At 44.5% G+C, this 22035-nt stretch overlaps 1 protein-coding gene across 7 annotated transcripts in view; it reads left to right on the top strand.

Annotated features, from left to right (window-relative positions):
- Positions 1-22035, top strand: part of BTD (biotinidase) — a 46122-nt gene that overhangs the window by 19642 nt on the left and 4445 nt on the right. For 3 of the 7 annotated variants that reach the window (XR_014294433.1, XM_082625687.1, XM_082625684.1), the window contains exons 2-3: positions 11278-11542; positions 15996-16145. Coding sequence is in view for 6 of the 7 variants with exons in the window: in XM_082625687.1 (XP_082481813.1) it covers positions 11294-11542; positions 15996-16145 (399 nt within the window). In the remaining variant the exon portion in view is untranslated. Of the gene's footprint in view, positions 1-7; positions 134-265; positions 382-11277; positions 11543-15995; positions 16146-22035 lie in introns of those variants that run through there. The other 4 variants (XM_082625685.1, XM_082625686.1, XM_082625688.1 and 1 more) reach the window with 4 other exon arrangements.

The raw sequence follows: 22035 nt of genomic DNA, 5'->3' as shown, positions 1-22035 counted from the left end.
TTGGGCTAATGGCAGACTCTGGGAGGGCTCACACCAAGGAGTACTTCCCAGAACTTCTGCTTCCAGTGTCCTTGTCCTCACGGTGAGACACAGCCACCCCCCTCCTCTGAAGGAGACCCTCCAACACTAGCAGGTAGGTCTGGTTCAATCTCCTGTGGGGTCACTGCTCCTTCCCCTGGGTCCCAATGCGCACACTACTTTGTGTGTGCCCTGCAAGGGTGGAGTCTCTGTTTCCCCCAGTCCTGTCGAAGTCCTGCAGTCAAATCCCACTAGCCTTTAAAGTCTGATTCTCTAGGAATTCCTCCTCCTGTTGCCAGACCCCCAGGTTGGGAAGCCTGACGTGGGGCTCAGAACCTTCACTCCAGTGGATGGACTTCTGTGGTATGTGTTCTCCAGTTTGTGAGTCACCCACCCTGCGGTTATGGGATTTGATATTATTGTGATTGCGCCCCTCCTACCGTCTCACTGTGGCTTCTCCTTTGTCTTTGGATGTGGGGTATCTTTTTTGGTGAGTTCCAGTGTTTTCCTGTCAATGATTGTTCAGCAGTTAGTTGTGATTCTGGTGCTCTCGCAAGAGGGAGTGAGCGCACATCCTTCTACTCCGCCATCTTGAACCAATCTTCACTATTTTTTTTAAATGGTAACTTTATAATATATATATATTCTTATTTATTTTATTTATTTTTGGCTGCGTTGGGTCTTCCTTGCTGCGTGCGGGCTTTCTCTAGTTGCAGCAAGCGGGGGCTGCTTTTCATTGCGGTATGCAAGCTTCTCATTGTGGTGGCTTCTCGTGGATCACAGGCTCTTGGTGCATGGGCTTCCATAGTTGTGGCACACGGGGTCAGTAGTTATGGCTCATGGGCTGTAGAGCGCAGGCTCAGTAGTTGTGGCGCACAGGCTTAGTTGCTCCGTGGCATGTGGGATCTTCCCAGACCAGGGCTCAAACCCATGTCCCCTCCATTGGCAGGTGGACTCTTAACCACTGCGCCACCAGGGATGTCCGAATCATAGTTATTTTTAATTGCTGGTCTGATCATTCCAACATGTCTGCCACATCTGACTCTGGTTCTGTTGCTTGATGTGTCTCTTCAAATTGTTTTTTTTGTTTTTTGCCTTCTAGTATGCCTAGTAATTCTTTTTTGAAAGCTGGATATGAGACATGAGGTACTGGGTAGAGGAACTGTAATAAATAGGCATTTAGTAGTGCTGGCCAGGTGTGGAAAGTGAGAAGTGCTCTTTTGTCCTGTGGTCTATCTTTTAGTGAACTTGATAAGTTCACGCTGCCCAGTCTAGCCCACCTCTCTGGTGGGACAGGATGGCTAGAGGGGGCTGGAGTTAGGTGTCTCCCTCCCCCTAGGTCATTTAGGTTCTATAAAACCCCAATAGGTTCGCTGTGCTAAAACAGTTTCTTTTGAGGGCAGGCCTCCTAAGGAACAGTGCACTCTGGCTGCTTTTCCGCTCTCTCTAGCCGCAGAGATTTTCTCCAGCTGTACTGCGAGGACCGGGTACAGCTCCTAGAGGAAGAACTCAGAACTGTGGGCACACCCTGCCAAAGCCGGGCTCCCCCGAAGTTCTTCACTCTTGGACCTGTCCACCCTGAGCCTCCAGCAACTGGTCAGTTACAGTTTAGCTTTTCCTGCGCTGGTACTGGCTCCACTGAGGTTTCTGCTTACAGGTTTCTACTCAGTTAGGTTGTGATTTTTTGTATTCACCTGTCTGTCTCTCTAAATTTTGGAGGCAGCCGTTTGCCCTGTGATCTCAGTTCTCAGATGTATCTAAGAATAGCTGCTGGTTTTCAGATTGTTCACATTTTTACTTGTTAACATAGAATGGCTGCTTCCAAGCTCCTTATAGGCCAGACTGGAAACCAGAAGTCTCAGCTGTTAATTTTTTTCCTTATGTTTTTCATTTAGTAGAAAAACAGTGTGACATTAAGAAAACATTTTAAATCTCCATAAGATGACCTGTCATGTTTTCAGTTATTTGCATTCTTTTCCAGTCTTTGTTCACATGCATGCATGTTTTACTTAGCTATTACCACTGTAAAAAGAGAAAAAGTTTTCACTATGTTTGTTGAGCATAGCTATCTTTAAAATTTTTGCTTAATAGTCCACCTGGTTTGTATATATTTTCATAGCTTTCTTCATATTGGATGTTAGATATTGTTTGTTTCCAGCTTTCATCTATTGGGACTTATTCTTCAATTTTAGCTAGCATCCACTTACTAAACACTAAGTGCTTTACATCAGGTATTTTCACTTCCAGCTTGTAGATGAAGAAGTTGAAGCTTCGTTGTGTTAAATAACTTATCCAAGCTCATATAATGAGTAAGTATCAGAGCCAGGATTTACTTTTTTTTTTTTTTTTTGGCTGTGCCACGCAGCATGAGGAATCTTACTTCCCCAACCAGGTATCAAACCCGTGCCCCCTGCGGTGGAAGTGTGGAGTCCTAACCACTGGACCACCAGGGAATTCCCAGATCCAGGATTTCAAATTAGACATTTTAAAATTCAAAAGCCCATATTCTTTACTTCCATAGTAGCTGTCATTTCAACTGACTTTTTTCTTATTTAAATAACTTCCTAAGATAAAGTCCCAGAAGAATACTGTTTGTGATTTATAATATGAATTATTAAATTTTTTTCCCCAATAAGAAAGTACTATTATTATCACTTTACTAGTTTATTTTCCCCCAAATTTAATATTCTAAAATAGTACAAGTTAATGTTTATTTTGTATATAAGTTCAAAGTTTTTCAACGTGTTTGTTTATGATTTGTTTTCTTCTTTAAATCTGTTCTTGTTTATTGCCTATTTATAAGTGTTGTCTTGACGTTTATATTTTGCATGTAAATTTTAATTTATCAATCTGTTTCTTCTATTATTTTAACTGCTTCAAATTTTAGAAAGTTGTTTCATCAAACCTCTGATAGCCAATTATAATTTATTCTAGTTTTCCTAACATTCAACATTTAACTCCTGATTTTGAGTTTGTTTTTGTATATGGTGTAAGGTGTTTAAACTTACTTACAAATTATTGTTCAGTCATCCCAATATAACTTATTCAATCAAACTTTTCCTCTTGTTGTTCTGAGTGTGGTGGCATACAGAGAACTACCAGTAAGGCACACAAATAATTACCAGTCTGTCCAAAGCAGAAGAAAACAAAAATGCTCAGTGCCTCTAGGAAGAGAGGCGAAAGCAGAGATACTGACCATTTCTCTGCCATTTACCATGCCCTGCATGGAGTCGGCCACGTTTGTGAGTAGGGCTAAGGTCACTCTCATTCTTGGTCATGTGCTGCCTTCTAACTGTGCTCTGGATCACCTGCAACTTGTCACCATGCTTGTGTTGAGAGCGTCCTCCACAGGTACTCAGAGGGACAGCATCTAGACGCATTTGTTTGCTTTTTGCTGTTTCTCTCTTGGTGAGCTTGACTGTGCCTCTCCCCTGTAGATACTTCCTGGATCCTCCATAGGAGAAGGTGGCCTTTGGCATGTTTTCTCTAGTGCTGTGTTTTACCTTAGATTTTTTTGTTGTTTCTTTTACTCTTCCTACTATCATTCATTCTCAGTGTTTCCAGACTATCCTATTAGGGATTGTTCTTTTGACTTGGGGACCACGGTTTCCTGGCTCTAATACCCATTCCATTGTCCTCCACAGTCTGCATGCAGGGCATCCTCACCATCTTGCTGGTCCTGTGATCTGGGTGTTTCAGTCCCGAGCACTGGCAGACAAGAACACAGAGGTGATGGGACGTGGTGTCGTGATGTTTGGCCCACCATGCCCTTAGAGTTGTTGTATCCACCATACACTTAATTCACAAAGAACCTTTGTATTGCCCCCACTTCTGAGCACATCTTCCCTGAAAAATTTGACCTGTGGTTCTAGGGCATCATATTTTCCATGTGCTGGTTGTGTTTCTCCATGTCCAGTCTTCAGGTCCTCATTCCCTAGAAGGTGCTTCTTCTGATGACTCTAATTGAAGGTAGTCCAACAAAGAAATGGGGGAGAAATTTCCCAAGGGCTTTTTTTTTTTTTTTTTGCGGTACACAGGCCTCTCACTATTGTGGTCTCTCCCGTTGCGGAGCACAGGCTCCGGACGTGCAGGCTCAGCAGCCATGGCTCACAGGCCCAGCCGCTCTGCGGCATGTGGGATCTTCCCGGACTGGGGCACGAACCCACGTCCCCTGCATCGGCAGGCGGACTCTCAACCACTGCGCCACCAGGGAAGCCCTTCCCAAGGGCTTTGAAAGACAATTCTTTGCTGACACCCATGGAGTCTTATTTCAGAGACCCTGATGATAGTTCTAGAGGACTGAGAAGAGCAGGGTAGCTACAAATGCTCCCACCGTTCTTCTCTCCCAAGACAGACAGCGAGGAAGCCTTCTCTGAGTGCTTTCCTTGCTCCCTTGGCCAAGGTCTACGAACCACAGTTTAAGACTTACTTCCTCAGCAATTCATTTTTGGCTCCCAAAGATTTCAGATAAGCTTTTGAGAAGAAATCTGATACACTTTTGCAGAATATAATTGGAAGATTTTTCAGATTACCTATAAATGTATAATTATATTTATAAATAATTATGTTAAAAATTTTTAATTAAATTTATAAATATATTATACATTATTTACTTACTCATTTAATTCCTACATATTTCTTTATTCATCTCATGTAATTACCTAATGGAATATCTATCTCTTACCCCTGTTCTAGTCTTTTAAAATCAGGAACCTTATTTAAACAAATGAAAACCAGTAACAACCTGGTTCTACAGTGATGTTCCTGTCAAGGCAAAGACAAGCACTGAATCCTTTAACCGACCTGGACCAGATTGTTTTGGGGACTTTTTTCCCCCCAGTTTGAGTATTTAAATACTTTGCTGGTCATTTCCACTAATGTGGTGGGAACACTTTGAAATCCGCCCACATTCTCTTAGCCCTTTTGTTGGAGAAGCACCTGGGATATAAAGGTGATGGTTCTGACTCATGTCTTTCTTTGACGTGAGGGGAAGATAGTGTCAGAATGTACCTGCCTTTACCCTCCAGCCCAGTGTCTCTGCAGGTGACCCCAGGCCAGGAATATCAGCACCACCATCACCTGGGAACTCATTAGAAAATGCATATTCGGGCTTCCCTGGTGGCGCAGTGGTTGAGAGTCCACCTGCCGATGCAGGGGATGCAGGTTCATGCCCCGGTCCGGGAAGATCCCACATGCCGCAGAGCGGCTGGGCCCGTGAGCCATGGCCGCTGAGCCTGCACGTCCAGAGCCTGTGCTCCGCAACGGGAGAGGCCACAACAGTGAGAGGCCCGCGTACCACAAAAAAAAAAAAAAAAAAGAAAAAAGAAACTGCATATTCTAGGGCCCTACCCTAGTTCTGCTGAGTGAAAACTTCTGGGCATGGGGTCCAGGGAACTGCATGTTCAAGCCCTTCAGGTGCCTCAGCGTCAGTGTCCCCATTTGAGAACCCCTGCTCTGGTCTGACCAACCAGTCTCTCCCTTGTGAGGGTACTTTGAATTTCTGTTGAATTCTGCTGCAGCTGCAATGAAGACACCACAGTGGTCTTTGAAGGTCTAACTGATAAATTACCCCCGTCTTGAACATGTACTGGGAGGGTTGGACCAGGAGACAGGAGAGTTGCTTTCCATTCTGTTCTCACCACTAACTAGTCCTGGAGGATTCCCTCTTCATGAAAATGGAATTTTACCATCTGCTTTCATTGCTTTATGTGACAGGAAGATAAAATCAAGCAGTGGATGTTAAAGTGGTTTGAAAACATTAACATGTAACATAAAATGCAACGTGGCAGCCATATAAAAATTTGTCCCTTTCGATCCTTTACCTCAACTAGATTTCCCTGTGAAGAGTGCTGTCCGTCTATGGATGGGTTGCATTGCTTTGCACACCCACTCACATCTAAGGGGTGCACTGCTGTAAGAAATCACAGCAAATTTAGAACCTGTGAATATAGAAGATGAAATAAGTCCTAGGAACATGGCAAATAAAAAAATAGCTTTCATGAGACCCAAATCTTGGAAAATCAAATGTTGTCTAGTTTTTTCACTGTAAAAGCGTTAGGTGGGGAAAAAAGAAATAGATGAAGTGTTAGGAATGGAAAGGAGGAAAAAAACATCCATTTACTTCAGCGCGAATCCCCACGTGGGTAAGTGGTACTCCGTTGGCCCACAGGGTGGCAGTAGCGGACCTGGAGGGGGCTCTTCTTTGGAGCAGAGTCTCGTGGGCGCTCTTTTCTGTCTGCACAACAAAGTGAAGAAAAGAGACTTCTTCCATTAAACACCTGTGCATTTCAGGGGGATGTTTTGTCTTAAAGTATGAAGGTAATTTCCCATTTGAGGAAAAGAAAGGTGACATATTTAGGTTCAAGTGTCACGATTGCTCATTCGGTGTTCTAAGAGAAATTACTCCCGTCACCAGAAAGGGGCCCCAGTCCAAGGCCTGGTCCACGGTTACACTTTTGTATGTCACTCGCTTTTTGGAGATAACAGCTGGAATGTTTTTAAAAGAGAAATGACAATTTACCAGTTCAGCCAGGAGTTCCTGGTGATTTACTCACTGCTCCATGTAAGTTCAGCCTTGAACCTCAGCATCACCCTCAGTTGCCACCTGACACACCCCCCTGAGGCATCAGAGTCTTGGTGGTGGATGGTTTGCACGAAGCTGTTCAAGCTACAGCACTGTGGGGCTTTACATTTTTCCAGGGCCGGTCATGGACCACGTCACTAGGCGCAGAGGCAGAGAACAAGAGGCTTTCTGGGAAATAAAGGTCTCTCTGGGGTTTCTTTAAATTCAGATTATGTAAGTTAGATGGAGATGGGCATTTCTCCTGCTTATGTAAAAGGATCTAGACAAGGAAATCACAAAACTCATGAGAATGGGTTTAGAACTATTTGGAACTTAACAGTATTTTTCATGGCATCCTGTCAGATACACGTAGAAACATATACAGTGCTCTCTCCTGATGACTTAGCTGGTCCCTCAGCTTTGTTCCACAGGATATGACATTTCCTCTGCCAACTTCCCAATCATGGGGCTGTCATTCTCCTTCACAAGAGTGACAAGATCTCTTATTAAAATGATCAGTATGTCTATATATAAAATTTTAAGTGTAGATACCTGCCTCTGAAATTATCTTATTAAGAATACCTTCATAATAATCCTTTCATTTTATTGCAAAAGACACTATTGTAATAGCATGGCTAGGAAGGAAACATAGCTAATTTTCAAGGTGACTCATTTAGCAAGATGGAAAACAAAAGTTCCTTGTGTGTAAAAATATCTAGTGATTGACATGTTACCAAATTTCCACAAAATAGATTTCCATGTAATTTAAGACCTTGATTTCTTTTCCTCATAGATCATAAGAACCCTCCTGACCAGGATTAGTGTCAGGGGAACATGTTTCCTTACAAACTGAGAAGCAGAGGCTTCTGTAGGGCGGTGAGAAAAAACCTACCCCCACCCACGCCAGGCCCTCCCTGCCCCCTCCCCGTCTTTATGGCTCCTTCGTACTTATTGCCAAAGGACATGTTAGGTGCAGTCAGTTGGCAATGACAATGGGGTTAACGTCCCAATAAACCCATCGTAAGTTGAAAATATCATGGGTCAAAAATGCATTTGATGCACGCAGCCTCCTGGACATCCCAGCTCAGCCCCGCCCACCTCACCCGTGCTCAGAACACTCACATGAGCCTGCACGTGGGCAGAACCCTCTAACGCAAGGCCTAGTTTATAATAAAGGGTTGACTCTTTCATGGAGTTTATGGAATACTGCACTGAAAGGGAAAAACAGAATGGAGTGCGGGTCCGGATGGTTGTCAGTGTATCGGTTGCTCACCCCCGTGACTGGGGGCTGCAGCTGCCCTGCCCAGGATCAGAGAGAGGGTCGTACTGCACGCCGGACCCCCAGGGAAAGTCCACATTCTGAATTCTGAGCACGGTTTCCACTGAACGCATATGGCTTTCGCACCATCGTAAAGTCGAACCGTCATGAGTAGGGGGACGATCTGTGTTGATCGTGGCAGTTTCCGCATACATGGGGAGGGTCCACTCGGAAGGGCTAGGCGCCTTCACCGCTGGGTCCCCGACGCCTGCACCTCCATCTGGCACAGGCGGGTATCACGTGGACGTTGAAGTGAGCGCGCTCCCAGCCCTGCCGTCTCCCGCCCCCGCCTCGGTGGAGCTCAGGAAGCAGGATGTGGGAGCACACTGTCACCTCAGCCACGCCTTCACGCTGAGCCCTTCCTGGAGTTTAGACTCCCGTCAGATGCCTACGATGGAAGGAGGTTCGTAGCTAGCTTTTCCGACTGAGCGCACACCTCCAGCCACCATTCTGTTTATGGTCCAGGTCCTGCCCTGCTCTGCAGGTGGGTCCCTTGCTGGATCGCCAAGAACCTCGTGACTCCCAGGGAGACCCCGGCCCCTCAGCCACTCGGTGAGCGCCATCCTGCGCCAGCAGCGGGCCACCTGCGCCCTTGCATCCTGTTGCCTGCCAGCACCCTCTGCTGCCATCCAGGCCTTTCAAAGCCCCTGCCACATAGAGAGGGAAAACCAGAACACCACTCTTCAGCAAGGGTGCACTCTGGTGCCTATTTTTATTTTAATGACTCATTCTCTCCTACCTCATGAGGCTTGCTTCTTTCAAGGGGGAATACCTGGCGGAATCTGCATCACCCCTTATTATTGACTTACCTCTGTTCACGCAGAAATGATTGCCACTCACGGCTCTCCTACCAGGCTCTTTTTGTAAATAATCTAAATTTATTTTCTCAAAATAGAAAGAAAGGGGATATCTTGCTCGTTCCGCAATTTCCTTGTTTTGCTGGACTGCAAGGCCCTGAGATTTTATTTATTTATTTACTTATGGCTGCGTTGGGTCTTTCGTTGCTGCGCGCGGGCTTCAGTAGTTGTGGCACGTGGGCTCAGTAGTTGTGGCTTGCGGGCTCTAGAGCGCAGGCTCAGCAGTTGTGGCGCACAGGCTTAGTTGATCCGCGGCATGTGGGATCTTCCCAGACCAGGGCTCGAACCCGTGTCCCCTGCATTGGCAGGTGGATTCTTAACCACCGCACCACCAGGGAAGCCCAGTCCCTGAGACTTAAACGAATGTTCTTTGTCCCCGCATCAGTGGCATGCAGCTCTTAGCTGAGGAAGGAGGACCACGCAAATGCCGCTCTCAGCTCCAGGACCTCCTGACCTGTCCCCACCGGGTCCTGGCTCATGTGCTCCCCCCACCACCCGGCCTTGTTTCCGCCCCCTTAGTGAGGCCATGGCCTTATACTGTAGAAATATTGCGAATTTGACTTTGAAGATGAAAGTTTTCCCCTCAAACCACTCCCCATTATCATCATTCTGAAACCAGAGCTGGAATGGGAAACCGATTTTGAGACTTTAAAAATTATTCCTTGCTGGGACCTGGAGACTGTCATACAGAGTGAAGTCAGAGAAAAACAAATATCGTATACTAACGCATATATGTGGAACCTAGAAAAATGGTACAGATGAACTGGTTTGCAGGGCAGAAATAGAGACACAGATGTAGAGAACAAACGTATGGACACCAAGGGGGGAAAGCGGGGCTGGGGGGATGAATTGGGAGATTGGGATTGACATATATACATTAATATGTATAAAATAGATACCTAATAAGAACCTGCTATATAAAAAAAATAAAATAAAATTCAAAAAAAAGTATTCCTTGCTGGTCTTCAGAGGCAAAATTCAGATAAGAGAGCTTATCAGTTATACTTCTGTTTCTACTCAAAAGCTCATGGCCGCGCACTCAAAGGCCTCTTGTTCTGACCTTCCGACACTGCTTACAGTGCCCCAGACTGAGGGCAGCGCACCCTGGGGCCTGGCATTTGGATGGAACATTTCTTCCCTGAGGAAAGAAGTGACAGTTTGAGACGGGGTGGGGTTGGGATGGAGAGCGCTGCTCACCCTGAGAAGTACCTGAGTTGGCGGGGATTCTGACTGAGCACCCCGAGTCCGTGGTCTGCTGCTGAAAATAATTATGGTTGCTTTTGTTTCTGGAACTTTGAGAGAAAAAGAAATTTGTGGTGGCCCGGAGGGTCTGGATTTGAAATGCAAACACAGGGGTTCTGAGTCAGACTTGAGCAGGGTGGCATTTTGTCTTTAAAGAGCAGCAATGTGGTTCCTTGATTTGTCTCTGCTGTCTTGACATTTAGTTGGATTCCTGGGCAATTGGTCGGCCCGGGCACATCTCCATGGAGCAGGGGGCCTGGCCTTGGCACTGCCTGGTAAGTCTGTGTGCTTGGGGAGGGACTGTGGCTGGCAGGCCAAGCCGATTTTCAAGGCAGAACTGTGTGTAAAAACACCCAGTGACACATAACTTTTAGAAATTAAAATGCCTATCCCTGGGGAAAAAAGGCACACAGAAGTGTCATTGAAAGTTTACTTCTAATCTCTTACGGTAGGAGCTACAAAGCTGAGTTTACTTTCTAGAAAATTCTAGTTTATTTTCTAGAAAGTTGCATTTTATTATTGCAAAGGGATTTTATTTCCAAATGAGTATGGTTTTTTTGGGCAGGAGTTTTGGAGTCCCAGAAACAGAGGTTGAGAAGGTGATGGTGTGCAGTGGCAATTCTCAAGTTCAAGGAGGGGGAAAAAGTCATGCTTTGATGGGGAGACTTCTTTTTGACTGTCCATAAACTGGCATTTAAGTAGAAGTCAGCAGTTTCTCTGCCCCAAGTTAAAGAATGTGGTGCTGGGTAAAGGGAGGCTTACGCTTTATATTCATTACTAACCAAAGAAAAGCAGGGAGAATTGTGATCCATCAGGTTTTTATGGCTAAGATAGCCGAGCTGTATTATTAGGATCATGACAGTCACAGCTGGAATAGATGGCTGACCTGTAGTATGTTTGTGTGTCCTGAAGGCAGGCAGTGGGGTGTGGAGTATGTCACAGAGTTATCTTAAATAATTAGAATAGTTATTATTGCCTAAATCTGAAGTGTGCAACTAGAAGAGTCCTGCTGGGGAAGCTAATCGTGGCAAACATTGGGTCTGTTGTGGAAATGTTCTAAAACCAGACTGCTAACACAGTGAGCCATTTTAAACGTAACTCGCTATGTGTTTGGAGAGAAACACATACCCTCTTATTAGGAACCTGAAACAAACTCTTTGAGCTGCAGCATCACAGCCGGTGGGTCTGATTGCCGGGATTAATAACTCACGGCTGCACAAGTCCCAGTCTTGGCGGGATTCTGGATTCAGCTGTTTTCTCCTTGCCCCATTACGTTCTAGATTGACGGTCTGCATTATGTCTGGAGCCAGCCGTCAGCTCGCTCTTTTCCTCTGCGGCTGTTGCGTGGCTGCCCTGGGGGCCCAGGCCAAGGAGCGCTGCCCGGCTGAGCGTCACCAGGCTGCCCAGTACGTGGCTGCCGTGTACGAGCACCGGTCCATCCTGAGCCCGAACCCGCTGGCTCTCACCAGCCGCAAGCAGGCCTTGGAGCTCATGAACCAGAACCTCGACATCTATGAAGAGCAAGTGACGATCGCGGCCCAAAAGGCAAGAAGTGCTCCCGGGTCAGCTTGTTTGCAGAGCAGGGCAGATTAGCCCTTGGTGTTGCGTCCCCTCTGGGAAGTCAGCCGGGCCAGTAAAGATGAGCTGAATGAGTCAGTTGGCTGGAGTCCCGCTACTGAGAGGGTGGTCTGCAGCATCAGCAGACCCTCCAAGGTTGGGAGGAGTGCAGAATTTGGGGCCTGCCCTAGACTTGCTGAGTCAGAATGTACATTTTAGCAAGATTCCCCAGGTGATGCTTCCCCTCCAGCCTGGGAAGCCCAGGGCCAGGCACGTGGCGGTGCCAGAAGAATCGCTTGGTTGCTTGTAAACAAATGTGTGTGCCCGGCTCCCACGCCTGCAGAGTCAGCTGGGGAGCGCGCCGGGGCCCTGGGATTTTTTAAGGTTCCCCGGTGGATTCAGATGTGCAGAAACATCTGAAAGCCAGCAGGCACGACAGCCTCTCATGCTCTCTGAGGCTTTCAAGGATAACTAAAGTAGTAAGCGGCCCCAGAGCTGTGTTTGCTGCCTCCCGATGGCGTGGGGCTCCTTTGTGGTCCCCGCGCCAGACCACTGAGCCCGAGAGCTCAGTCCAGACAGAACCCAGCCCAACGGACAAAGGACACCGGTGCCGCCTTTGTGAAGGCTTCCTGCGCAGCCCCCTTTTCCTCTCCTGCCGGGAAGGGTGGGGCAGACGGGGAGGTGTGGGAGCCAGAAGTCTCTGTAGGAAAATGGCCTGCTGGGAGGGCAGTCTGGCCTTGAGCCCGGCGGGGGCGGGGGACCTGCCCGGCTGCTTGAGGAAGCCCCGCTCCGCCCTGCCCCCGGAGAGCAGAACGGCCCGCGTCTGAGTTCAGCGGACAGACCTGTGGTGCCTTCAGGTCCTGCCCAAACAGCCCCCGTCTCTGTTCAGTGTGGTCAGCACTGCCTGGACAACCACTGGCCATCGCTATCTTTGAAAATGTAACCTCTAGTACCTATACATGTAACACCCAAATGTTGGAAGGGCGCTTAAAGGCCCGGTCCAGGTGTTCTGATGGGTGACACTGCTTTTTTTTCCCAACCCGACGTCCAGCTTCCCCTGGACGCCTCCAGTGGCCCAGGACTCACTGTCCACTGGAGGACAGTGGGAACTTCTGGAAAGGGCTTCCTTTCCATGTGCAACAATCAGCCTCCCTGTAACTGCCACCCATCGTCCTGTCCTCCTAGCCAAACAGAACAGACTGAATCCCATCCCACACACGCCATCTTTCCCAGATCTGAGGATGGCCCCGGCAGCTCTCCCAGGCTGTCTCTCCAGTCCCATCCACAGTTCCCTGAGGGTTGCGGTTCCAGCCCTGTCCCCCAACACTTTCCAGGTTACGTCCGTGCCCTGAGCTGCATGCGGTTTTGTCAAGGGCGAGGCGGAGGAAACCTGCCACCATCCTCATTCTAGGCGTTGTCCCCAGAAGGAAAGCTTTTGGCAGCCACACCTTGCTGTGGGTTCATTAGGCACTTGCTGTCAGCCACAGCTCCTGAGTCCTTTTCACACAGACACACACGCTGCTGTGGCTGTCCTGTACTTGTAAGGTTAATTTATTTAACCCGAGAGCAAAGCCTCACATTTATGCCCTTACATTTCATCCTGGTGGGCTATTTGGGGATCTTTACTGACAGACATCCTGCATATCAGTTACCTTCACGTCATTCACACTTCTGGGACATACCTCGTTTGTGTCTACACTGAAGCCGGTGTAAAAACATCCCAGCCCGTGCCCGCAGGCCTCCTCCTGACACAGGTCCGTTCCCTGCACGGAGGTGTTGGCTTGCAGGCAGCTGAAATGTCACCCCCTTCTTCTCCATCCTGTCCACAAGACCATGCTAAGACACTTGGCAGATGCCGTACTGAAACGCAGAGACTGTGACTGCAGTCTTCCCCTGCATTTTAATCACCTGCCCCCAAATGAAACATACGTTTTTCTTGAACCCATGCTGCCAGCAGGCATCATTCCTTCTCTGTCTGTGGTCCAGGAGCAGGTACAAAGCTGTTGATCCAGTCATTTTTAGGGCTTACAGACATCTCGGCTCCCCTACGTGGTTATATGTGTTAAAGTAACCTCTAACACAGGTTGATGCCATGCATGTGTCAAAGTTTTATATCAAACTTGCTATAAGGGCAGAGGTTCCTGCAGGCCAATTAAATGAGTTCTCTCATTTACAGGGAAGAAAAGGAGTTGCGCTTAAAAATATTAGGCTGGGTGGTCAGCTGGGTTGGCACCCGGAATTCCCCAGGGGTTTTTGAGCTCACTGGTCTGTCAGAAAATTGCTCAAGCCCTTTATCAGGAATGCAAATTCCTTCCTAGAATGGATGGGTAATCACATCAGACCCAAAGTTCTGTCCCGGCTCAAGTCTGAGTCCTCATTCTGGGCAGATGTATCTTCAGGAAATGCAGTTTAATTTGAATATTAATCTAATATGTATCCATAACTGTTAATGTCCATAGGAAACCATTCAGTGCTTTCAAAGTTGTGTTTTTAATAAAGGAAAACATGTGTCCAAGTATAATTTTCAAAAAGTTAGAAACATGACTCTTACACATAGAGAAGAATGGACATGTGTCAAAGCTCTTACTTAACTCATTAATTAACTCAGGAACCAGTAAGATGGTAAAGCTGGTTCAAAAGATAACTTGAGGAACAGATGTGAGTGTATCTGTCAGTCAAATGAATGTTGAAATGAATCTGCTAATAGATACAAAATGGGCTGATGTCCTACAGGGCAATAAAACTGTCATGGTTAGGATGCTTTTATTAAATAGCAAAGTCAAACAGTGATACATTCAATAGATGAATTATCCTTGAGTATGCTTGTCAGTACCCTGGTATATTGTAGAAAGATATACGTATACAAAGAATGTATACATAAATTCTTCATCTTGCTTTATTTCCAAGTTTGTGATAGTTTTTCTTTCTAACGTGCAATAAGATGACCAGCCTCGCATTCTGCTGGAGGGAGTGTACATTGCTGTAAGCTTTCTGGAAAGCTACTTGGCAACGTATATTAAGAATTTAAAAATGTTCATACACTTGACTCAGTATTTTCACTTATAAGGCTTTATTCTAAAGAAATAATCAGAGCCCCAATCAAAGATTGGTGTACGACGCTCATTCAGGAAGTGTTTTGAGCACCCTGTACGCAGATGGTCACCACAGTTTTTTTATTACAAAAAGTTGGGAACAATTCAAATGCCCAATAACAGAGGATAAACTGTGGTGTCCTCTTAAATATAATCCAGCATATAATACAAGTGATATTTCTGAAGGTATCTTTGTAGTCTTGATGCTCTGTAGTGAGAGAGTCAAGATGGAAAACCATATGTTTATTATTGTATCAATTATACACGCACACACCTATACAGAGGGGGAAAAAATGAAAAGAGGCAAGATGTTAACAGTAAATATCTTCATGATATAGGATTATGAATTATTCTTTTATGTTGTGTTTTCCAAATTTTCTACACTTAAACTTTTGAAAAATTTTTTATACCCAGGAAACAAATTATAAGGAGTTTGCAGTGCATTCCAGAAATAGTGACTCAAATTGCCTGTGATTTTAGATTATTCATGCCTGCTCTGCCATCCTCCTCCACCTTTCACTGTGGGGTGATGCTGCTCCAGGCTTAACATTTTCAGCCGAGCAAGTGGAGAGCAGCAGCCGAAGGGGCCCAGGTGCTGGGAGCTGAGGGCTGCCCTGTTGGTTTGGGTTTCCTCAGGTTGCTGCCACTGTCACAGGGAGCCTCGGGCTGTCACAGGCAAGGACCCCCAGTGTCTCCAGGTGTGGGAGAAGGCCTGTAGGGCAGTCAGGGCTCTGACGGGAGTCTCCTAACTCCCAGTGGGAGAAATGCAAGTTAGAGCAAGTCCTGGTTCCTATGCTGAAATCAGTGCACTTGACTTTCACCCACCAGCCCACTGGGGCCCATTAGAATCACGTGGGGACCTGTTGCCGGGACCCCACCCACAGTTGATAGAAGCAGACTTTTTAGGGATGGACCCAAGCATCGCTGCTAAACAAAGATTGTGTTTTCAGAAGTCCCCTGTGTGATTTAGAAGCACAATGAAGGTTGAAAACCACCCACCGGACTAGCGGTAGCACATCTGCTGAGCCTGATACTCAGGCCTGTTATAGTCGCCGCTCCATCTCCCATGGCACCGCCACCAACTCCAAACCCCCCCAAACTCACTTGTAACCTTCTTCCCTGGCTAGCCCTCGGTACGGTGCTGGTCCCTACAAGACTTGGTCTTTCTTCCCTCAGAGTTAGGCCAAGTGAGACGGCTCCCCCAAGGCTCAGATCCCTGCCGAGCCCAGCTACCACGTCTGGACCTCTGTGGTTCCTGGTTCAGAGCAGCTGCAGGACGGCTGTCAGAGGAATGAAGGGGTGCTTCCCGTTATCTGTTAACGGACTATTTCTGATGTTTTGACTTGCAGGGTGTACAGATTATAGTGTTTCCAGAAGATGGCATCCATGGATTCAACTTTACAAGAACATCCATTTACCCATTTTTGGACTTCATGCCTTCTCCCCACTTGGTCAGGTGGAACCCATGCCTGGAGCCCCACCGATTCCATGACACGGAAGTATGTAAGGGGACCAGCCTTCCTCCTCAGGAGGTGGGAGGCTCACGGAGATGAACCAAGCCAGGGGCCAAGAGCCAGGACATGTTGAATGAGAGTGACAGGAGCCCTTAGGGGCCTGAGAACCAAACCCAAGCTCCCTGTGCCACAGTCATTCACTTAAAGAATGTCTGCTAGGGCTTCCCTGGTGGTGCAGTGGTTGAGAGTCTGCCTGCCGATGCAGGGGACGCGGGTTCGTGCCCCGGTCTGGGAAGATCCCACATGCCGCGGAGCGGCTGAGCCTGTGAGCCATGGCCGCTGAGCCTGCGCGTCCGGAGCCTGTGCTCTGCAACGGGAGAGGCCACAACAGTGAGAGGCCCGCGTACCGCAAAAAAAAAAAAAAAAAAAGAATGTCTGCTATTATGAGGCATTCACTCATCTGTGGATCGTTCTATTTGTTAATTATACAAGAAATGCATGAATATATGCTTCTACAACAAATCAAAGTTAAAAAAATGAAAGCCCACCTTCACCACACCCCATCCCTCATCCACCTCCCTTTCTAGACAAACTGCCATCAATGCATCCACCTATATTCTTTTCTGTGCATCTCATAGATACTGACATCTTTATTTTTTAATTTTATTATTTTTACTGAAGTACAGTTGATTTACAATGTTGTGTTAATTTCTGCTGTACAGCAAAGTGATTCAATTATACTTACATATATTCACTATTTTTTATATTCTTTTCCATTATGGTTTATCACAGGATATTGAATATGGTTCCCTGTGCTATACAGTAGGACCTTGTTTATCTATTTTATATATAGTAGTTGGCATCTGCTAATCCCAAACTCTCAATTCATCCCTCCCCAGCCCCCCTTGGCAACCAGAAGTCTGTTCTTTATATCCGTGAGTCTCTTTCTGTTTCATAGATAAGTTCATTTGTGTATATTTTAGATTCCACATATAAATGATATCAAAGGTGTTTGTCTTTCTCTTTCTGACTTAACGTCACTTAGTATGATAATCTCTAAGTCCATCCATGTTGCTGCAAATGACATTATTTCATTCTTTTTATGGTTGAGTAGTATTCCATTGTGTGTATGTATATATGTATATGTGTATACATCTATACACACATACCACATTTTCTTTATCCAGTCGTCTGTCGATGGACATTTAGATTGTTTCCATGTCTTGGTTACTGTGAATAGTCTGCTGTGAACACAGGGATGCATGTTTCTTTTTGAATTATAGTTTTGTCTGGTTATATTCCCAGGACTGGGGTTGCTAGATCATGTGGTAGTTCTGTTTTTAGTTTTTTGAGGAACCTCCACACTGTTTTCCACAGTGGCTGCACCAATTTACATCCCCACTAACAGTGTAAGAGGGGTTCCTTTTCCTCCGCACTCTCTCCCGCATTTGTTATCTGTAGACTTTTTAATGATGGCCATTCTGACCGGTGTGAGGTGCTACCTCATTGTAGTCTTGATGTGCATTTCTCTAATAACTAGCAATGTTGAGCATCTTTTGATGTGCCTGTTGGCCATCTGTATGTCTTCTTTGGAGAAATGTCTGTTTAGGTCTTCTGCCCATTTTTCGATTGGGTTGTTTTTTTGTTGTTGAGTTGTGTGAGCTGTTTGTATATGTTGGAAATTGAGCCCTTGTCAGTCGCATCATTTGCAAATATTTTATCCTTGTCTGTAGGTTGTCTTCTCATTTTGTTTATGGTTTCCTTTGCTGTAGAAAAGCTTATAAAGTTTGAATAGGTCCCATTTGTTTATTTTTGCTTTTATTTCTGTTTCCTTGGGAGATTGACCTAAGAAAACAGTGGTACAATTTCTGTCAGAGAATGTTTTGCCTATGTTCTCTTTTAGGAGTTTTATGTGTCATGTCTTATATTTAAGTCTTTAAGCCATTTTGAGCTTATTTTTGTGTATGGTGTGAGGATGTGTTCTAACTTCATTGATTTACATGTGGCTGTCCAGCTTTCCTAACACTACTTGCTGAAGAGACTGTATTTTCTCCATTGTATATTCTTGCCTCCTTTGTTGAAGATTAACTCACTGTAGATGTGTGGGTTTATTGCTGGGCTCTCTGTTCTGTCCCATTGATCCATATGTTTGTTTTTGTGCCAAGACCACACTGTTTTGATTACTGTGGCTTTGTAGTATTGTCTGAAGTCTGGGAGGGTTATGCCTCCAGCTTTGTTCTTTTTCCTCAGGATTGCTTTGGCAATTCTGGGTCTTTTATGGTTCTATATAAATTTTAGGATTATTTGTTCTAGTTCTGTGAAAAAATGTCATGGGTAATTTGATAGGGATTGCATTAAGTCTGTAGATTGCTTTGGGTGGTATGGCCATTTTAACAATATTAATTCTTCCAATCCAAGAGCATGGGATATCTTTCCATTTCTTTCTTTTTTAAAAATTTTTTTAAAATTAATTTATTTATTTTTGGCTGTGTTTGGTCTTCGTTGCCGTGCATGGGCTTTCTCTAGTTGTGGCGAGCGGGGGCTACTCTTCGTTGTGGTGCATGGGCTTCTCATTGTAGTGGCTTCTCTTGTTGCAGAGCAAGGGCTCTAGGTGCGCAGGCTTCAGTAGTTGCAGCTCATGGGCTCAGTAGTTGTGGCTTGCAGGCTCTAGAGCGCAGGCTCAGTAGTTGTGGCTCATGGGCTTAGTTGCTCTGCAGCGTGTGGGATCTTCCCGGACCAGGGCTCGAACCCATGTCCCCTGCATTGGCAGGTGGATTCATAAGCACTGCGCCACCTGGGAAGTCCCTCCATTTCTTTAAATCATCTTCAATTTCCTTTATTAACGTTTTATAGTTCTCAGCCTATAAGTCTTTCACCTCCTTGGTCAGGTTTATTCCTAAGTTTTTTTTTTTTTTTTTTTGATGCACTTTTAAAAGGAATTTTTTTTACATTCCTTTTCTGATAATTTATTTTTAGTGTACAGAAATGCAACTGATTTCTGTATGTTAATCTTGTATCCTGCTACCTGGCTGAATTCATTTATCAGTTCTAGTAGTTTTTGTGTGGAGTCTTTAGTGTTACTATAGATTGTATATATATAGTATCATGTCATCTGCACATAATGACAGTTTTACCTCTTACCTTCCAATTCAGATACCTTTTATTTCTTTTTCCTGTCTGATTGCTGTGGCTAGGACTTCCAGTACTATGTTGAATACAGGTGGTGAGAGTGGGCATCCCTGTCTTGTTCCAGATTTTAATGGGAAGGCTTTCAGCTTTTCACCTTTGAGTATTATATTGGCTGTGGGTTTGTCATAAAAAGCTTTTATTATGTTGAGATATGTTCCCTCTATACCAACTTTGGTGAGAGTTTTTTTCATGAATGGATGTTGAATTTTATCAAATGCTTTTTCTGCATCTATTGAGATGATCATGTTTTTTGTCTTTTGTTGATGTGATGTCACATTGATTTGCATATATTGAACCATCCTTGTGACCCTGGGAGGAAGCCAACTTGGTTGTGGTGCATGATCTTTTTTATGTGTTGTTGGATACAGTTTGCTAATATTTTGTTGAGAGTTTTTGCATCTATATTCCTCAAAGATAATGGCCTGTAATTTTCTTACTTGGTAGTGGCTTCGTCTGGTTTTGGTATCAGGGTGATGGTGGCTTCATAGAATGTCTTTGTGAGTGGCCCCTCCTCTTCAATCTTTTGGAAGAGTTTGAGAAGGATCAGTATAAGTTATTTTTTGTATGTTTGGCAGAATTCCCCAGTGAAGCCATCTGGTCCTGGACTTTTGTTTGTAGGAAGTTTTCTTTTCTTTTTTTTTTTATTACAGATACTATTTCACTTGTAGTGATCAGTCTATTCAAATTATCTGTTTCTTCTTGATTCAGTTTTGGTGGGCTGTATGATTCTAGAAACTTGTCCATTTCTTCTAAGTTGTCCAATTTGTTGGCGTATAATTGTTCATAGTATTCTCTTATGGTTTTCTGTATTTCAGCAGTATTGATTGTTATTTCTCCTTTTTCATTTCGTATTTTGTTTGAGTCCCCTCTCTTTTCTTCTTGGTGAGCCTGAGCAGAGGTTTGTTGATTTTGTTTACCCTTTCAAAGAACCAGCTCTTGGTTTTATTGATTTTTTTCTATTGTTTTTTAATCACCATTTTATTCATTTCCTCTCTGATCTTTATTATTTCCTCCCTTCTGCTGACTTTAGGTTTTGTTTGCCCTTCTTTTTCTAATTCTTTTAGGTGGTAGCTTAGGTTGTTTCTTTGAGATTTTTCTTGTTTTTTGAGGAAGGCCTGTATCACTATGAACTTCCCTCTAAGAACTGCTTTTGCTGCATCCCATAGATTTTTGTATGGTTGTGTTTTCATTGTCATTTGCCTCAAGGTATTTTTAAACTTCTTCTTTGATTTCATTGTTGACCCATTGGTTTTTTAGTAGCATGTTGTTTAGTCTCCATGTAATTGTTTTTTTCTCATTTCTTTTTCTGTGGTTAATTCCTAGTTTCATGCCATTGTGGTCAGAAAAGATGCTTGAATTAATTTCTATCCTCTTAAATTTGTTGAGGCTTATTTTGTGCCCTAGTATGTGGTCAATCCTAGAGAGTGTTCCATGTGCACTCGAAAAGAATGCATTTTATTTTTATTGTCCTGAAAATATCAGTTAAGTCTAACTGTTCGATTGTATCATTTAGGATCTCTGTTGCCATATTGATTTTCTGTCTAGAAGATCTGTCCATTGATGTGAGTGGGGTGTTAAAGTCTCCTATTATTGTGCTCCTGTCAGTTTCTCCCTTTATGTCTGTATTTGTTTTATGTATTTGGCTGCTCCTGTATTGGGTGCATATATGTTGATGCGTGTAATATCGTCTTCTTGTATTGATCCTTTTGTCATTATATAGAGTCCTTCTTTATCTTTCTTTATGGCCCTTGTTTTAAAATCTGTTTTGTCTGATATGAGTATTGTGACCCTTGTTTTCCTGTCATTTCTGTCTGCATGAAATATTTTTCCACCCCCTTACTTTCAACCTATGTGTGTCCTTTGCCCTAAAGTGAGTCTCTTGTAAGCAGCATATTGTAGGCTCTTGTTTTTATTTTTATTTTATTTTATTTTTTGTGGTACGCGGGGCTCTCACTGTTGTGGCCTCTCCTGTTGCGGAGCACAGGCTCCGGACGCGCAGGCTCAGCGGCCATGGCTCACGGGCCCAGCCGCTCCGTGGCATGTGGGATCTTCCCGGACCGGGGCACAAACCTGTGTCCCCTGCATTGGCAGGTGGACTCTCAACCACTGTACCACCAGGGAAGCCCAGTAGGCTCTTGTTTTTTTAACCCAATCTTCCACTCTGTGGCTTTTGATTGGAGCATTTAGTCCACTGACATTTAAGTTAATTATTGATAGATATGTATTTATTGCCACTTTAGAACTCGTTTTCTACTTTATTTTTTAATTTCTTCTTTGTTCCTTTTTCCTTTTGCGGTTTGATGATTTTCTTTTGTATTATGCTTATGTTCTCTTCTTTTTGGTTTTGTGAATATATTTATATGTTTTTGATTTGTGGTTACCCTGTATTTCAAGCACATTAACCCCTTCCTATATCTAATTGCTTTAGACTGGTAGTCATATAGACTGAAACACATTCTAGAAAAATAATCTATGTTTTCATACTCTCCTTTTTCACATTTTATGATTTTAATTATTGTACGATTTTACACCTTCATATTCATCTGTTTGCTGTTCATTGTGGTTATCATTGCTTTCACAGAATTTTTTTTTTTAAATCTGTGTACTGGCTTATTTAAGTGATTTATTTTCCAATTGTGATTTCCTCTTTCCTATAGATTCCTTCTTCTTTTCTATTTAGAGAAGACCTTTCAATATTTCCCTAGGATAGGTTTACTACTGCTGTTTCTTTTAGCTTTTGCTTGTC

The sequence above is a fragment of the Mesoplodon mirus genome, assembly GCF_964341445.2.
Source record: "Mesoplodon mirus genome assembly, chromosome: 6".
Classification (NCBI taxonomy): domain Eukaryota; kingdom Metazoa; phylum Chordata; class Mammalia; order Artiodactyla; family Ziphiidae; genus Mesoplodon; species Mesoplodon mirus.
This window is presented reverse-complemented; position numbering and strand designations above follow the sequence as displayed.